The sequence below is a fragment of the Cebus imitator genome, unplaced genomic scaffold (genome assembly GCF_001604975.1).
Source record: "Cebus imitator isolate Cc_AM_T3 unplaced genomic scaffold, Cebus_imitator-1.0 Scaffold235, whole genome shotgun sequence".
NCBI classification, from domain to species: Eukaryota; Metazoa; Chordata; class Mammalia; order Primates; family Cebidae; genus Cebus; species Cebus imitator.
This window is the reverse complement of record NW_016107550.1, coordinates 408,576-425,484: the sequence shown is the minus strand read 5'-3', so window position 1 is coordinate 425,484 and position 16,909 is coordinate 408,576. Positions and strand designations below refer to the sequence as shown.

The 16,909-nt window shown below is 42.4% G+C and overlaps 1 protein-coding gene across 2 annotated transcripts in view; it reads left to right on the top strand.

The window, feature by feature from the left end:
- ABRAXAS2 (abraxas 2, BRISC complex subunit) overlaps positions 1-10,773 on the top strand; it is a 29,906-nt gene extending 19,133 nt beyond the window's left edge. The window contains exons 6-9 of one of the 2 annotated variants that reach the window (XM_017497855.2): positions 1,555-1,674; positions 2,183-2,267; positions 4,220-4,334; positions 10,463-10,773. In XM_017497855.2, coding sequence (XP_017353344.1) covers positions 1,555-1,674; positions 2,183-2,267; positions 4,220-4,334; positions 10,463-10,728 — 586 coding nt within the window. In that variant the 3' untranslated portion in view covers positions 10,729-10,773. Of the gene's footprint in view, positions 1-1,554; positions 1,675-2,182; positions 2,268-4,219; positions 4,335-7,369; positions 9,547-10,462 lie in introns of those variants that run through there. The other variant, XM_017497854.2, reaches the window with a different exon arrangement.
- Positions 10,774-16,909: the final 6,136 nt, after the last annotated feature.

Here is a 16,909-nt window from a genome sequence, read left to right as displayed (position 1 = left end):
CTCTTTTTTTTTTTTTGAGTTGGAGTTTCACTCTTGTTGCCCAGGCTGGAGTGCAATGGCACGATCTTGGCTCACCGCAGCCTCCGTCTCCTGCGTTCAAGCGATTCTTCTGCCTCAGGCTCCTGAGTAGCTGGGGTGACAGGCATGTGCCACCATGCCCAGCTAATTTTGTATTTTTAGTAGAGAAGGGGTTTCCCCATGCTGGTCAGACTGGTCTTGAACTCCTGACCTCAGGTGATCTGCTCACCTCAGCCTCCCAAAGTGCTGGGATTACATGCATGAGCCACTGCACCCAGCCTAGAGAAGGTATTTTTCTGTCAGTTATTTACATAAAATTATTTTTCGATCAAGAAGCATTAATAAGACATGTTTATTATGCATAAATTCTTATAGGAATAAATAGCTGGAAATTGTCATTTACGTCTCCAGAATCCACTATGTGGAAATGCAGTTTTATTGCTGTGGAAGTCTGATTATAATTTTGAAACGTAAATTTCAAATACAAAATTGTAAAATTGATCCACCTGCTGGTTAATAAGGGTTTTGCATTGTGAACTTATTAAAAAAAAAAAAAAAAAAAAAAAAAAAGAACATATGATTATATGATCATGTTGTCTGTTTATAAACAGCCGAATGGTTTCCCTCTGGAGGTTTATTTGTTGTAGAATAAATTAAGTTGACATCAGTGAAAATAATTGTTAATTGTTAAAATGGCTTTTGTAAGATTTCATTTTGTAATCTGTAGGTATTTCTTGAGCATTTATAACAGGCTCAGCATTGAGTCAGTCACTGGGTATACAAAAGATGTGTGAGGCATGACCTCTGCTCTCAAGGAGTTGATAAGCAAGGTTCTACTTTACAAGAAGGGAAAAAATTTCTAATTCATGTATCTTTGAATTGTCTGTAGACGAAGGTGCTCCATGAGACCTTCCTGTTAACTCAGTGTCAGCAACTAAGACTCCTATCACCATGCCCCATTCTTTTTTTAGTTAATTAACTTTATTTATTTTAATTTTATTATTATTTTAGAGACAGGGTCTTGCTCTGTCACCCAGGCTGGAGTACAGTGACACTATCATAGTTCACTGCAACCTTGAACTCCTGATCCTGTCACCTTAGCCTCCTAAGTAGCTGGGACGGCACATGCCAGCATGTATGCCCTTTTAAATATTTAGTTATTTAGAGATGGAGTCTTGTCTCACTCTGTTGCTCAGACTGGAGTGCAGTGGCACAATCTTGGCTCACTGCAACCTCTGCCTCCTGGATTCAAGTGATTCTCCTGCCTCAGCCTCCATAGTAGTTGGGAACGCAGGTGTGCACCACCACGCCCAGCTAATTTTTGTATTTTTTAGTAGAGACAGGGTTTCACCATGTTGGCCAGGCTGGTCTCGAGCTCCTGACCTCAGGTGATCTGCACCCTTCAGCCTCCCTAAGTGCCGAGATTACAGGCTTGAGCCACCACACCCAGCACCCCTTTTTTTAAAACTGTCAATCTCACTTGTATATGATAGAATGGTACATTTAACATGATCTCTTTCTGAATTTTTCCCATAGGTATAATCAAAGGATATCACTTGCTATTCCCAATCTAGGAAATACTAGCCAGCAAGAGTACAAAGTGTCTTCAGTGCCAAATACTTCTCAGAGTTATGCCAAAGTGATTAAAGAACATGGGTAAGTTGAAAGGTAAAGTGCTGGTTTTTTCTTTTATCAGCAATATTTCTTTGGTTAATAACATTTAAAGGTGTATGGAAAAATGTAAAACCAAGTTTGAGATGATTAAAATTGAAGAATACAGTAAGGTAATTATCTGGATACCACCAGCGTATATCAAAATTATATTCTTGTTGAAAAGATAATTTACGAATTTTTTAAATCATTTGGCACAATGATACAAAAGTTTTGGATAGAGTATTATTTCTGAGATTCTAAAAGCTAACCATAGTCACTGAAGAATACATACCTGTTTATTATTTTCTAAATGACCTTGGTAACATGGATTCTTTTTTATTTCTCTTCCATGATTCTTGTTGTCTGGGCATTATTCCTTAAGCACTTTAATGTTTAGATAGAGGCACAGCATTTAAACAGTAGAATAAAGTGGAAGAGATGGGAAAAATGCCTTTCTGTTTCACAGCAGCTACGATAACCTTGTGGCATCTTTTTTCTCTTTGTCTTCTAGTACTGACTTTTTTGACAAGGATGGAGTAATGAAAGACATCAGGGCGATTTATCAGGTTTATAATGCACTTCAGGAGAAAGTGCAGGTAACTGATTTATTTATTAGTTTTCATCTTATTTGTCTTGCCCAAAAGCTTTTAATTCTACTTTAATTATCTTCCAACTGACAAATAGAGTTAGAATCCGAAAGTCAGAATCTCTTTTCTTTTTATTTTATTTATTTTTTTATTTTTTAATAGAGATGGGGTTTCACCATGTTGGCCAGGCTGCTCTTGAACTCCTGACCTCAGGTGATCCGCCCACCTCAGCCTCCCAAAGCGCTGGGATTACAGGCATGAGCGACTGCACCCGGCTCAGAATCTGCTTTCCCAGAATAGAGTCAGGCTGTTGACAAATACTTACGGCCCCATTCGTGATAGCAGTTTTTCTAGGAAACTGTATTCCATATTTAAGGAAGGCTTGCTAAGAACACAGCTGTCTCCATCAGTTATATTCTAAGTAGAGACTATATCAAAAGGCACTCATAACTGGTTGCAGCTCTGCCTCTTCATCCTAGTTCACTCACTTTGCCCCAGCTGCCTCCATCGAGTGGGAGAGTCTCAGTGGAGCCTGTTCATTCCTAGTCATTATGCAGCAGACATCGATGGAAACATCTCCTGTGAGCCAAATACTGAGCTAGGTGCTAATGATACTTTCCCACATTCTTTTCATTATCCCTGCTGTGTTCTCAGGAGTAGTTTACTCTAAACCTTAAGAACAAAAGAGCCTTTAAGCTTGCCTTTGAGTACAGCAAGGAAAGTGGTAAAGTTGATGAAGCTCTCCCAGACCTAGAGAAAGCCTGACTTTAAGGAAAAAGGCTTTGGCCAGGCATGGTGGCTCACACCTGTAATCCCAGCACTGTGGGAGGCCTAGGCAAGAGGATCGCTTGAGCCAAGGAGTTCGAGACCAGCCTGGGCAACATAATGAGACCCCATTTCTGTAAAAACATTTAAAAATTAACCCAGTGTGGCAGCATGCACCTATAGTCCCCAGCTACTTGGGAAGCTGAGGCAGGAGGATTGCTTGAGCCCAAAAGGTCAAGGCTGGACTGCAGTGAGCTACACTTTTACTGCTGCACTACAGCCCGGGTGACAGAGTGAGTCCCCATCTCTAAAATATGAAATTAAAAGGATTAAGGCCTCAATGAGTAGAAAGAGGAATGAAGGCAGGTAATGAAAAAGAGGAAAACAGGCTGAGTTCAACGCAGGGCAAAAGGAGAAGCATACAAGAGCCAATTCCAGTCTAGTGTTCCAAACTAGGGTCACTGTGCACCGACCAGTGTAGGGAACTTTATACAGGCTCACTGGTAACCAGCTTACTTTCTGGAAGCTTCTGGTATTTCTGCTATGGAAGGAACGTACAGTGGAAAACAGCTTTTTGTCCTGAATTCATGACCATGCCCTTTTCAGAATATTAGCACTGGCCAAAAGTGGCTGTTACATTTCATTGTTGATTGAATAAGCCCTGCTTTGAAAATACCAAATCACATAGAGTGTTCTCGGGATTATAAATGGCTAAATTACATAGAAGCAGTCTCAAATAGCTATCTTTTATTAAACCTTGACTTTGAAAGTTTTTTTCGACTTTTCTTTATGAACATTTTCTGGTAAACTGTCTTATCTGATTTTTCAGTGTTGGTAATAAAAGTTGGAAGCATCTTATTTCCGTCTTTTGTTCTTCCTTTTATGCTAAACTGGTAACAAGAGTTCCCTTTTCATTTCAATAAAAATGGTTAATCAAAGGAAAAGAAAACATCTTTCCTATCTTAACCCTATTGGTCAAGAATTTATAAGCTAAATAGCATAATCATCTTAAGCAAATCAGTGAATAGTAACAATTCTAATCTTTTGGGCTTTCGTGATTTTGTTCTACCTTATGTGGCTGCTTTTAAACTCCATAAACCATCTGGACTTTTTCTGGAGTTGTAATCCGCACTGAATTTATGGAATGCCTTGAGCTTGAACTTGCTCACCTTGCTTGTTGTCATTTTTTTCCTCAGGCAGTGTGTGCAGATGTTGAAAAGAGTGAGCGGGTTGTTGAATCTTGTCAGGCAGAAGTGAACAAATTAAGAAGACAAATCACTCAGAGGAAAAATGAAAAGGAACAAGAAAGAAGTAAGTCTCTTGTTAATTTTACCATTTAGTATCAGGGAAAAGTTGTTTTAAACATCAGATTATATCATACAATAAACGGTGTGCCTCTTCCTATGCTCAGCAAGTCTCAGATGAGCCTGACTGGGGCAGAGTAGTCTCTTGTTAAGCTCCTCTGGAGGGCAAGTGCCGTTTTTCGTAGTTACCCCTAATTCTCTGACACTTGAAGAAAAACAAAACTGAAGGTAGAAAAGCTGAAGTGGAAATTAGAATCAATCCCAAGAAGTTATTGATACGGATTTGTGTATATATTGACAGTCGGATCTACTTACAGTGAACGTGGTGGGCATTACTAAGTTAACCCTGGCGTGCCCAGCAGGCAAGCACTGTTTCCTGTCTTAAATATAGCCTCATAAAGGAGCTATCGAATATTCTTTCAGCTTTATGTTCGGTCACAGTAAAGGTTTTAAATGTCTAATTTTGGTAGCCATGGATGGATAGACACCATTAGGCTGAGGAACCAAGTGGTTGAAAATTAGGCTGAGGAACCTAATAATCCCAGCATAGGAGACATGTTTACTGTAACACCACCAAAATTAATATCTGTGTGTAAAACGTATAAACGTATGGCAGATAATATCAAGTGTTAAAGATAAGGTTGGGGCTAACCTTTCTAATTTAATAAGAATATATATAATCCAATTAAAATGTAATTTATGTTTCCAGGCAAATATAACAGTCTAATTTACTGTTATATTTTTCTAGAAATAATCAGAAATGCAGATAGGGCTGGGCACGGTGGCTCGCGCCTATAATCCCAGCACTTTGGAAGGCCAAGACGGGCAGATCACCTGAGGTCAGGAGTTCAAGATTAACCTGGCCAGCATGACGATACCTTGTCTCTACTAAAAATACAAAAATTAGCCAGGCATGGAGGCACCCACCTGTAATCTCAGCTGCTGGGGAGGCTGAGGCAGGAGAATCACTTGAACCCGGGAGATGGAGGTTGCAGTGAGCCGATATCATGCCACTGCACTCCAGTCCAGCCTGGGTGACAAAGCAAGACTCTGTCTCAAAAAAAAAAAAAAAAAAAGGCTGGGCATAGTGGCTCACGCCTGTAATCCCAGCACTTTGGGATGCTGAGGTGGGCGGATCATGAGGTAAGGAATTCGAGACCAGCCTGGTCAACATGGTGAAACCCAGTCTCTACTAAAAATACAAAAATTAGCTGGATGTAGTGGTGGGTGCCTGTAATCTCAGCTACTCAGGAGGCTGAGGCAGGAGAATCGTTTGAACCTGGGAGGTGGAGGTTGCAGTGGGCTGAGATATCACCATTGCACTCCAGCCAGAGTAACAGGGCAACACTTTGTCAAATAAAAGAAAGAAGGGAGGGAGGTAGGGAGGGAGGGAAGGAGATAGGAAGGAAGAAGATAGGAGAGAAGAAGACAGAAATTTTTATTTTTATTTTTATTTTTTAGAGATGAAGTCTCACTCTGTTGCCCAGGCTGGTCTCAAACTCCTGGATTCTAAATGATCTTCTTGCCTTCACCTCCCAAAGTGCTGGGATTACAGGTGTGAGCCACTGTGCCTGGCCAAAATGGAATTTAAAGTAGTTAACAAAAGTAAAATAATTGAATAAATTACAGTATGTTACAAATATGTATAATTTGCCAATTTACCGTTGTAAATTTTCTTTGAATTGTGGTATATATATGTATGATGGAATATTATACAACCATTGAAGTGAATTTGAGTTAATGCCCAATGTATAATTTTAAGTAAAAAAACTAGGCCTACCATGGTGGCTAACGCCTCTAATCACGGCACTTTGAGAGGCCGAGGCAGGTGCATCACTTGGCGCCCAGGAGTGTAAGACCAGCTTGGGCAACATGGCAAAACCCCCTCTACTAAAGAAAGAAAAAAAAATTAGCCAGGCATGGTGGCGTGCACCTCTAGTCCCAGCTACTTTAGGAGGCTGAGGTGGGAGAATCACCTGAGCCCAAGAGGTCAAGGCTGCAGTGAGCCAGGATTGTGTCACTGCACTCCAGCCTGGGTGACAGAGTGAGACCCTGTCTCAACAAACAAAAACCTAGGATATAAAACAGTATAAACAGGGTCATCTCAGCCATGTACAGACAAACATGTACATGTACAGACAAACACTCAAAGCTGGGTAATAAAACTGGAGTTCAACAAGGATTAGTGACTTCTGTAATACTGCTAGGAAGTAAGGGCCTGGTATTTACAATTTAGGTCTCTTCACTTGAAATCCTGTGCTCTTTTTATCCTGATGGTGTTATTGGGGTGATGGAATTGTGGGCAGCTTTTATTTTCTTTCTTTGTTTCTAAATGTTCTAAATATTGCACAAGTGTGCATCAGTTGTATAGTAGTTTTTAAGAAAAATTTAAATGTTACCTAGAAAAACCTTCAAGGCTATATAGACTATGTGGGTTCTTTCAGAACATTAATAAAAATAGAGTAAAGCTGTGGGTTCAGTACCTACTTAACAAATAGGGCTTTTAAAGTTTTAACGAGAAAGAGGTGTATAAGTGTATTATGACAGGTAGCTATAAATAAATTGGTTTTCTGATAGGATGCTGCTGAGAAAAGAATCTCACACTCCCATGCCGTGTATAGGACGTTACCATTTCAACCTTGGGGCCCCACAGTGTCAGGCAGTGAGCCCCACACCCGGGAACTAGCACAGGATGTGGAGTGACACAGCCTGCATTCTGAGTCTCAGGCCCACTTCCCGCTGTCCCCAGAGTCACATCACCTCACCTTTCTGAACTCTGGTTTCTTGGCATATATAATGGAAACCGTAATAGTAATGATAATGATAACACTTCAGAAATTTGTCGTGGGCTTAAATGAATTTAATGTTTAGGGAAATGCTTTGTAAATTATAAAGCAGTATGCAATTGTAAAATAATTAGTAGCAGTCAACTTCATTGCCCCACTGCTACTTTCCAGAACGTTTGGGTTGACCCTGTTATATATTGAGATGAAAAGCTGTGAGAATCTAGAAAGTGTTAGAAGTTTCTTTGTTTTCATCCAGGATTGCAGCAGGCAGTGTTAAGCAGACAGGTGCCGTGTGAAAGTTTGGAACCAGCGTTCAGTCCTCGGATGCCCTATTCTGGGTTTGCAGCTGAAGGTAGAAGTACCCTTGGAGATGCAGAGGCCTCTGATCCTCCTCCCCCCTATTCTGATTTTCACCCAAACAATCAAGAAAGTACTTTGAGCCACTCTCGCATGGAAAGGAGTGTTTTTATGCCTCGACCTCAAGCTGTGGGCTCTTCCAATTATGCTTCCACCAGTGCCGGACTGAAGTATCCTGGAAGTGGAGCCGACCTTCCTCCTTCCCAAAGAGCAGCTGGAGACAGTGGCGAGGATTCAGACGACAGTGATTATGAAAATTTGATTGACCCTACAGAGCCCTCTAATAGCGAGTACTCACATTCGAAGGATTCTCGACCCATGACACATCCCGACGAGGACCCCAGGAACACTCAGACCTCCCAGATTTAACTAAACAAAAGAAACTCTGCACCTAGCACTGTTTTTCTTCATTGCTTACCGAGAGGGTTTTTGATAACTTAATCTGGGGGGAGAACTGCTTTCTCAGATACCTTGACTCCCAAGAAGAGAGTCCTTGTGCACAGAACTGGTAGGAGCCTCCATCCGCTGGTCTTTACCTTTGGATGTAGGGTGCAAGTTTCATGACAGAATAATTAAGATAATCAAATTGTCCTAATTCTGGTGCGATTCATGGATGTACTGGTAAATTTAGGCAAAGTGAAACTTATCAGTGTAGTTTCTGTTCTTTAAAATAAATTGGAAATTAGAGACTAAGCACAATTAGTCTATAAATGTTCTATAAATCAAAAACTTACCTCTTGCACTATCATGCCTTGAAATTTACTTTTTCAAAGGGAAACAAGTTTAGCAGCAGCCTTCAAAGAACTTCTTTCTATGATGAGCCAAATTCATCTTTGCCAGAAAAGAAATTTTGTTAATTCTAAGAAGCCTGATTGGAACAAATCAAATATACCTTCTCTTGTCTGCATGAATTTGTGAGATCAAAAAAGAGGGCTTTCAACTTTTTTCTACTAGCCTGATATGTATTATCACTTAAAATGGTTGCCTTTAAAAAAAAAAAAAAGTAGAGATACTAACTACCAGTAAGTAATCATCAAAATAAATATGTCATAAAATAAATTAATTATTTTTTTCTTGGTGGATTACAGTGACTGCTGTGTTGCACTAGCACATTTATGGTCTCTGTTCTGGAATCTTAAAGGACACACAGCTGTGGATAACAGAGGGAGTTAGGTACCAGACCTGAGTTTTATAATGAACAGATTCCAGACACGGTAGGTTTAGCTGAGTTCATACAGAAGGGATATAACTCATTTAGATCTTCTGACAAATCCTAGTGTTAGTTTTATTTGTGGAGGAAAGACATTTAATAATAAACTGTTTGGGAATATTGGTGAATAAAGATTCATTTTCAAGCTGAATAACCATACTTATTTTAAGTTGCCATTTGGGGAATAATCACAGTATGTGTAGAGACTCTCTTGGGATGCACTTAAATTTTTATTTAATGACTACTTGTTTTCTAGTTTTGCCCACAATGTGTGAAACCACTAAGACACTCAGGAGCCTGTCGGCTTCTGGTTTGGAAATGGCAAGACCCGCCATTTATGACAAGGACGGCCACAAGGTTAATACTTGGAGTTTAACTGCCTTTCCTTTGAACTAGTTAAAACCTGTAAGAATAAAGAAGTTGTTGGAGAGGCTTAAAATCTGGGTTCTGAAAAAGTAGTTTCGGTTTATAGGATAGACATTTACTCAGCTCCAGTTCCAGTACTAAATTAGACGATATGATACAGACCAAAAGTGAAACGCTGCAACTGCCATCCCTTGGATAGCCGCTCTATGGGCATCTGTATGTTAACTACTCTCCTGGTTTTGTTGGCCTTACACCACTGCCATTTGATTTAAAGTGCTGCAGACCACTGTCTCTGCAAATGTGTTCCAGTTGTGATCAGCTACCTACCCACTCAGCAGCTTCAGCACCAGCGTGAGTTTATTTTTTGAGTGCCATTGCCATCTCCTTGGTTCAGGTTTTGACATTCAGGAAAATATTTTTATTTTGATGCCATACTGAAACCTACAATGTATATCTGACAAAGCGGTTAAATGTGACAATAAAAACTTACTTAATCACGGTACCGTTGTTTTCAAGTCTGTCTCGGCACCAGATGAGGCCTTGCCCCAGTGTACTCATCCTGGCAATTCATAATGAACTTGGAAGAGCTTTTTAAAGGGTATCAAAACTCACCTCATACAAAGCTTTTGTCAGGCTGGTTTCAGGAGAAATCCAGGAACACCACTTGCTCAAATGTTGTGTTTTTTTCAGAAGTTTCAGTTTCCAAAACGTTTCTGTTGATTTCAGGTTACCTACAAGACTAAGTATCAATTGAGTATAAAACCGAGTCTTGGAAAGGGCCCTAAAAGGCATCTTCCACAGAAGAACAGATCTTGTTTAAAGTGATTCCTCAGCCTGGATCCCCTAACAATGGAGATACTGTAGAACTTGTTACCCAAGAGTGTCTTAGGAATTGTGGGGTCACTTTAGAAGGAGGGTCGGCTGGCTAACACATGTATTCTGGATTCTTAGGGTGCCATTCCGATTGAGTGATGTGTCTCTCTTCCGAAATGCAAGGGGAGAGTGTTTCCAGCAGGGTTTTAACGTGCGAATTACAGCGTTTTAGGATTCTACTCAACACCTCCAAGAATTTGGAGAAAAGGAGACTGGATTCTTTCACTTCAAAGTCTGGAAATGCCCAATTACGTATTGTACTTGCTTTTTCTGGAGTCAAATTAAAACAGAAATCTCATCCCCAAATATTCAGGATATGTATTTTTTAATTGCAGACACAGTGGGGCATTGACCATAACTGCTTTAACAAAAATATTTAAATTGTCTTGTAAGTCTGTGTTTTAAGGAGATAAAAAGAATCTGAGATGATGTGAAATAAAAATATAGTGGAAATAACTCATGGTTATTAACTGTGTTCTGGGTCTGACTTACGTGGTTGTAGGTTTCATTTCAGTTACTGAAAGATCTTTCTTTTTTCAATAGGATCTGCTTCGTCCTTTCCCATAGCAAACTTGAATTCTGCCAGACAGGCAGGAAACCTGAAGGCAAATGGATTTGTAAATGTGGTGCTAATAAATAATGTAAAATGTTTACTTATCAACTTTATGACATACAGATTTTGGAAAAATCTAGGATGTAGCTTAGCTGTCTTCCTTTTATACAGTGATTTTTGTAATGTCCTAAATAAGGTGAGTCAGGACATACAGTACCTCCAAACTGGGTTACTCTGGGGTTCTTCTGATCCCTAGAGATGGGGGGAGGAGTACCTTCTAGCAGTGAGGCTTTGTAACATCTGCAAGCAAATGTCCCTCTGGATGCCAGATGTGACATGTGGTCCAGAATGTAGTGCTTAACAAAAGAAAGCTCGTTGCAGTATATTTGTAATAGCAAAAACCAGGAAGTGACATGAATGCTAATGTAGGGGAATGGTTAAATTTTGATACACTCCAGAAGAAATAGTCTTTGCAGCCATTAACAATATTGAGGTAGAAATCAAAAAGATGGGTGGGCACAGTGACTCAGATCTGTAATCCCAGCACTTTGGGAGGCTGAGGTGGGCGGATCCCTTGAGCTCAGGAGTTCAAAACCAGCCTGGGCAACATGGTGGAACCCTGTCTCTATTCAAACAAAGTAAGCTCACTCACAGTGGCTTACACTTGTAATCCTAGCACTTTGGGAGTCTGAGGCAGGTGGATCACCTGAGGTTGGGAGTTCAAGACCAGCCTGGTCAACATGGTGAAACCCCATTTCTACTAAAAATACAAAAAGTAGCCTGGCGTGGTGTCGAATGCCCATAATCCCAGCTACTGGGGAGGCTGAGGCACGAGAATCACTTGAACCCCGTAGGTGGTAGTTGCAGTGAGCTGAGATCTTGACACTGCACTCCAGCCTCATTGAGACTGTCTCAAAAAAAAAAAAAAAAGATTTCTTGGCTGGGTGTGGTGGCTCGTGCTTGTAATCCCAACACTTTGGGAAGCCGATGTGGGCAGATCACAAGGTCAGGAGTTCGAGACTAGCCTGTCCAATTTATTTCTACTAAAAAATACAGAAGTTACCCTGGCGTAGTAGCACACGCCTGTAGTCCCAGCTACTAGGGAGGCTAAGGCAGGAGAATCACTTGAACCTGGGAGGCAGAAGTTAACAGTGAGCTGAGATCATGCCATTCCACTCCAGCCTGGGCGACAGAGTGAGACTCTGTCTCAAAAAAAAAAAAAAATTATTGACATGGAAGACACCAAATAAAGAAACCCAGGTTTCCAAACGGTATGTTTGATCTGATTTTTGTGGGGAAAAACTAGTATTGTTCTTGATAGAAAACAATCTGGAAGGATATTCACCTAAGTGTTTACAATGTTGTCCCAAGATGTGGCAAGATGGATGATTTTTTTCTCTTTCACTTGTTTGCATTTTATCACTTTTCTGCAGTTAGTGTTTATATAACAAAAGACTTCAGAAATGGTGGTCACTGATTACATGAGTTATTCATGCACACCACCTTAAAGGTGATGCTGGAAACATTCTTGATTCTCTGGGTTTCTTCCCCACGCTTGAATTTTTCAGCTCTGTGGCCAGCATGAGATCAGCCTTGGTGGGGCTGCTGTCTTCCCTGCAGTCAACCTTTATCTCATTTCCAGGTAAAAATCGCATTTTGTTTTGCCTTGACACTGATCTTTTTTTTCCTAATAAATCTGGAGTCTGTTCAACTTTACTTAGTTCAGAACCCATCTCCTAAATTTCCAAGAAACACTTAAGAAATAACTTCAGAGAAGGCCGGGTGCGGTGGCTCACGCTTGTAATCCCAGCACTTTGGGAGGCCGAGGCGGGTGGATCACGAGGTCAAGAGATCGAGACCATCCTGGTCAACATGGTGAAACCCTGTCTCTACTAAAACTACAAAAAATTAGGCATGGTGGCGTGTGCCTGTAATCCCAGCTACTCGGAAGGCTGAGGCAGGAGAATTGCCTGAACCCAGGAGGCGGAGGTTGCGGTGAGCCGAGATCGCGCCATTGCACTCCAGCCTGGGTAACAAGAGCGAAACTCCGTCTCCAAAAAAAAAAAAAAAAGAAAGAAAGAAATAACTTCAGAGATTGAAGGTAATTCAAAACTGGAGCAATTCTTTATATTTTTCTTAAGGCGAATGTGTCTACTGCAACATGGATGTTTTGAGTCTTAAAATGTAAGGTGGATCTCCTTGGTTTTGCAGATACTCTCTTTGCAAGATTCTTTTTTTTTTTTTCTGAGGCACTGCACTCCAGCTCTGTCGCTTAGGCTGGAGTGCAGTGGCACAATCTTGGCCCACTGCAACCTTTACCTCATGGGTTCAAGCGATTCTCCTGCCTCAGCCTCTCGAGTAGCTGGTATTGCAGGCGTGTGCCACCACAGCCAGATAACTTTTGTATTTTTAGTAGAGACCATGTTTTACCGTGTTGGCCAGGCTGGTCTTGAACTCCTGACCTCAGGTGATCTGCCTGCCTCGGTCTCCCAAAGTGCTGGGATTACAGGCGTGAGCCACCACAGCCAGCCTGTTTGAAAGATTTTTGTGTCATGCTTACAGGAAAGGCTGGACAATGCCTTTCCTGCCAGGTTTTCCCTTAGGTTGTATTAAGTATTAGGAGATGTAGACCCTTGTTAGTCCAGCTCACATACAAACAAGTCTGGGAGGTGTTTTATTGCAAAGTAAATCTGTACAAATTTGGGACATTTGTTGCGGCCAACCAGTTGTGGGTTCTGCTTGGTAGAGATGGAGCCATTCGGTCTCAACTGATGTGAAGCATGATTTATCTGTACTAGAATGTGTATCATCCAAAAGATCTTGTCCAGAGCCAGACGAGGTGGGTCACGCCTGTAATCCCAGCACTTTGGGAGGCTGAGGCAGGTGGATTACCTGAGGTCAGAAGTTCAAGACCAGCCTGGCCAACACGGTGAAACCTTGTCTCTACTAAAATTACAAAAAATTAGCTTGGCATGGTGGCGGACACCAGTAATCCCAGCTACTCAGGAGGCTGAGGCAGGAGAATCGCTTGAGTCCAGGAGGTGGAGGTTGCAGTGAGCTGAGATTGCGCCACTGCACTCCAGCCTGGAAGTGAAAAAAAGGATAGGATTGTGACAGATTGAGATGAACTCTTTAAGGGTTAAGTTGTGTAAAATGCATCTCCTAACTTCCTATCTTACATGTGTGCCAGGAATCTACGCTATGCTTATTATTTCCAGAGAGCAGTTACTTAACAGTTCCGAGTTCCACTCACATAGACATAACTTGAAACTATGGACAAAGTCTTTTTTGTTTGTTTGTTTTTGTTTTTGAGATAGAGTGAGGCGAGATCGCACCACTACACTCCAGCCTGGCGACAGGGCAAGACTCCGTCTCAAAAAAAAAAAAATTGTAAAAATGGGGTCTCATTTTGTTGCCCAGGCTGCCCTCAAACTCCTGACCTCAAGTGAAGTTCTCGTGTTACAGGTGTGAGCCACTGCACCCGGCCTACTTTTTAAATTTCATTCAATTTTAATTCATTCAAATCTAGATTTAAGAAGCTGCATGCCATGTGGCTAGTAGTTACCATATTGGACGACATAGGATGCTGACCCCTCATTTCACAAAGAGGGAATAACCGAGGCAAGAGTAGCATGGTGATGGGCCCAAGGTCACAGAGCCACTGAAAGACCCAGAGCCCAGGCCTCCTGCCTCCTCTTACAGCTGTGTCTGCTCCAGACCATGACGGGCTTGGAGAATGTCAGCTCAGGAAGGACAGCAGAGATCCTCTCCGGCAACATTCGTCCCAGATTGAAATAAACAAAGAACAGGCTGGAGCATTTGCTCTGAGCCCCCACGGGGCTTGGCATCCTGCTCAGGAAGCATGGCTGTCCTTAGCCCAGCCCGGGACGTTCTTCATAGTGTCCTGGCACCTTGGATGCAGGCTGGCCAGAGCAGGAAGGGTAAGGGGACTTGCCTGGGGCAGCTGCAATCTCTGTGGCCCTTGTCCTGGTAAGCACCCTCCTCCCCCTGCTCAGGCTGTGACAGGGAAGGCTATATCCAGCAGAAGTCAACCTCATTTCTGCAGCTCATCCACACCTTCCACCTGCTCAGTCCTTGGCCTGCCTGCTCATGGGTACCCAGGTGGAGGATCAAATTAATCCCCTTTTTCATCCGGAGGCTGGCATTCAAATCTCCACCCACCCAGGGAGAGTGGGCACAGAGTTACGGGCGAGGCTCAGTGACATCCAAGCCCTCAGGAGAAGGGGGATGGCAAGAGAGAGCCCTGGCACCTTGCTCTAGCCATCTGCTCCCGACCCGGCCTGAGTGCGCTGTGCCTGAGCGGACGCTGGGAGAGGGTGCTCCAGGCACCGGGAGACCAGGTGGGACCCATTGCAGCCCCATTTTCTTAGCACCTTCTCTCTCTCCTTCACTCTTTCTCTTTTCTGTTCTCCATCTCTCCCTCTCTCACCACCCCTTCCCTTCCCTTCTCTTTTGTTCCAGTAGGTTTTTATCAAGGTGTAACATATATACAAAAAAGGACACAAACTATACATGTATTTCTTGTCAGATTTTCACAAAGTGAACATATCTATGTAACCGGCACGGACATTAAGAAACAGAACATTTGGCCAGGCATGGTGGCTCACGTCTGTAAGCCCAACACTTTGGGAGTTTGAGGTGGGTGGGTCACCTGAGGTCACGGGTTCAAGACCAGCCTGACCAACATGGCAAAACCCCGTCTCCACTAAAAATACAAAAATTAGCTGGGTGTGGTGGTGCATGCCTGTAATCCCAGTGACTTGGAAGGCTGAGGCATGAGAATCACTTGAACCTGGGAGGCAGAGGTTGCAGTGAGTTGAGATCTCGCCCTTGTACTCCAGCCTGGGAGACAGAGAGTGACTCCATCTCAAAAAAAAAAAAAAAATTAGCTGGGCATGGTGGTGGGTGCCTATAATCGCAGCTACTCGGGAGGTTGAGACAGAAGAATCACTTGAACCTGAACCTGGGAGGCAGAGGTTGCAGTGAGTTGAGATCTCGCCCTTGTACTCCAGCCTGGGAGACAGAGAGTGACTCCATCTCAAAAAAAAAAAAAAAATTAGCTGGGCATGGTGGTGGGTGCCTATAATCGCAGCTACTCGGGAGGTTGAGACAGAAGAATCACTTGAACCTGAACCTGGGAGGCAGAGGTTGCGGTGAGCTGAGATGGCACCACTGCACTCCAGCCTGGGCGACAGAATGAGACTCTCAAAAAACAAAGAACAAACATAAAAACAGAACATGCCTGTGGCTTACATGCCCCTTCATGTCCCCCTTGGTCGTTACCCCTCACTCTGTGATCCTCTCTCAACAGAAATTGATTTTGTCTGGTTGTAGACATCCCTGCTTCTTTTACCCGACGTGATGCTTGCATGATTGATTCAGGTTATTGAGTACCTAATGGCCAACTGTTGATGGACATTTGAGACTTTTGAAAGGAGGGTGCCAATGCTGCCGGTGTGAACATTCTCGTTGTGTGTTTCGGGAAACAGATGTCAGGTGTCTGCATTTATTTGGTGTCTATAGATAGCTAAGGGAGAACTGCTGGTGAGAAAGGCTGCAAATAGTCAGCGTTAGTAGATACAGTCGACAGTTTCTCAAAGTTGTCCCGCCAGTTCACACTCCCACAGCAAAGAGTGGGCCTTCCAGGAGCTCCATCTTCAACCACATCGGCATTGTCAGTGTGAATCGTGTAGGCCATTCTGCCTAGCGTGTAGACGCTGCGATTTGCAGTTGCATTGCCCCGGAAGCTGAGGAGCCTGTTTGGTCCTGCACTTGTTTTTCTGACATGCTGTCTGTTTTTTCTTATAGATATTCCAGATATGAGGTTTAAAATATACATGCATGTCAATGTATATGTGTGTGTGTGTGTGTGTGTGTGCATGTATATATATATATATATATATATATATACACACATATATACCAACTATCTTCTTTCTCCCATTTAATAGCTTGTCTTTTTACTCTTTTTTTGGGTGGAGGGAACAGAGGGTCTTCCTCTGTCACCCAGGCTAGAGTGCAGCGGCACAATCATAGCTTACTGCAGCCTCCACTTCCCAGGCTCAAGTGATTCTCTCACGCAGCTAGGACTGCAGGTGCACACCAGCACTCCCAGCTGATTTTTTTTTTTCAGTAGAGGCAAGATTATGCCATTGGTCTCGGACTCCTGGACTCAAGCAATCCTTCTACCTCCACCTCCTGAAGTGTTGAAATTACATGTGTGAGCCACCTCACCAGGCCATTTTACTCTCTCAAAAATGATTTTTGCTGAACAGAAATTCATAATTACAATCTTGTCTAATTTACCAATTGTTTTCCTTTATGGCTCTTTTAGTATCTTGTTTAATAAATTTTTACCTACCCAAGGCCATGAAACTTTGAGTTTGTTTTGGGTGGTTTTTTTTTTTTTTTTTTTT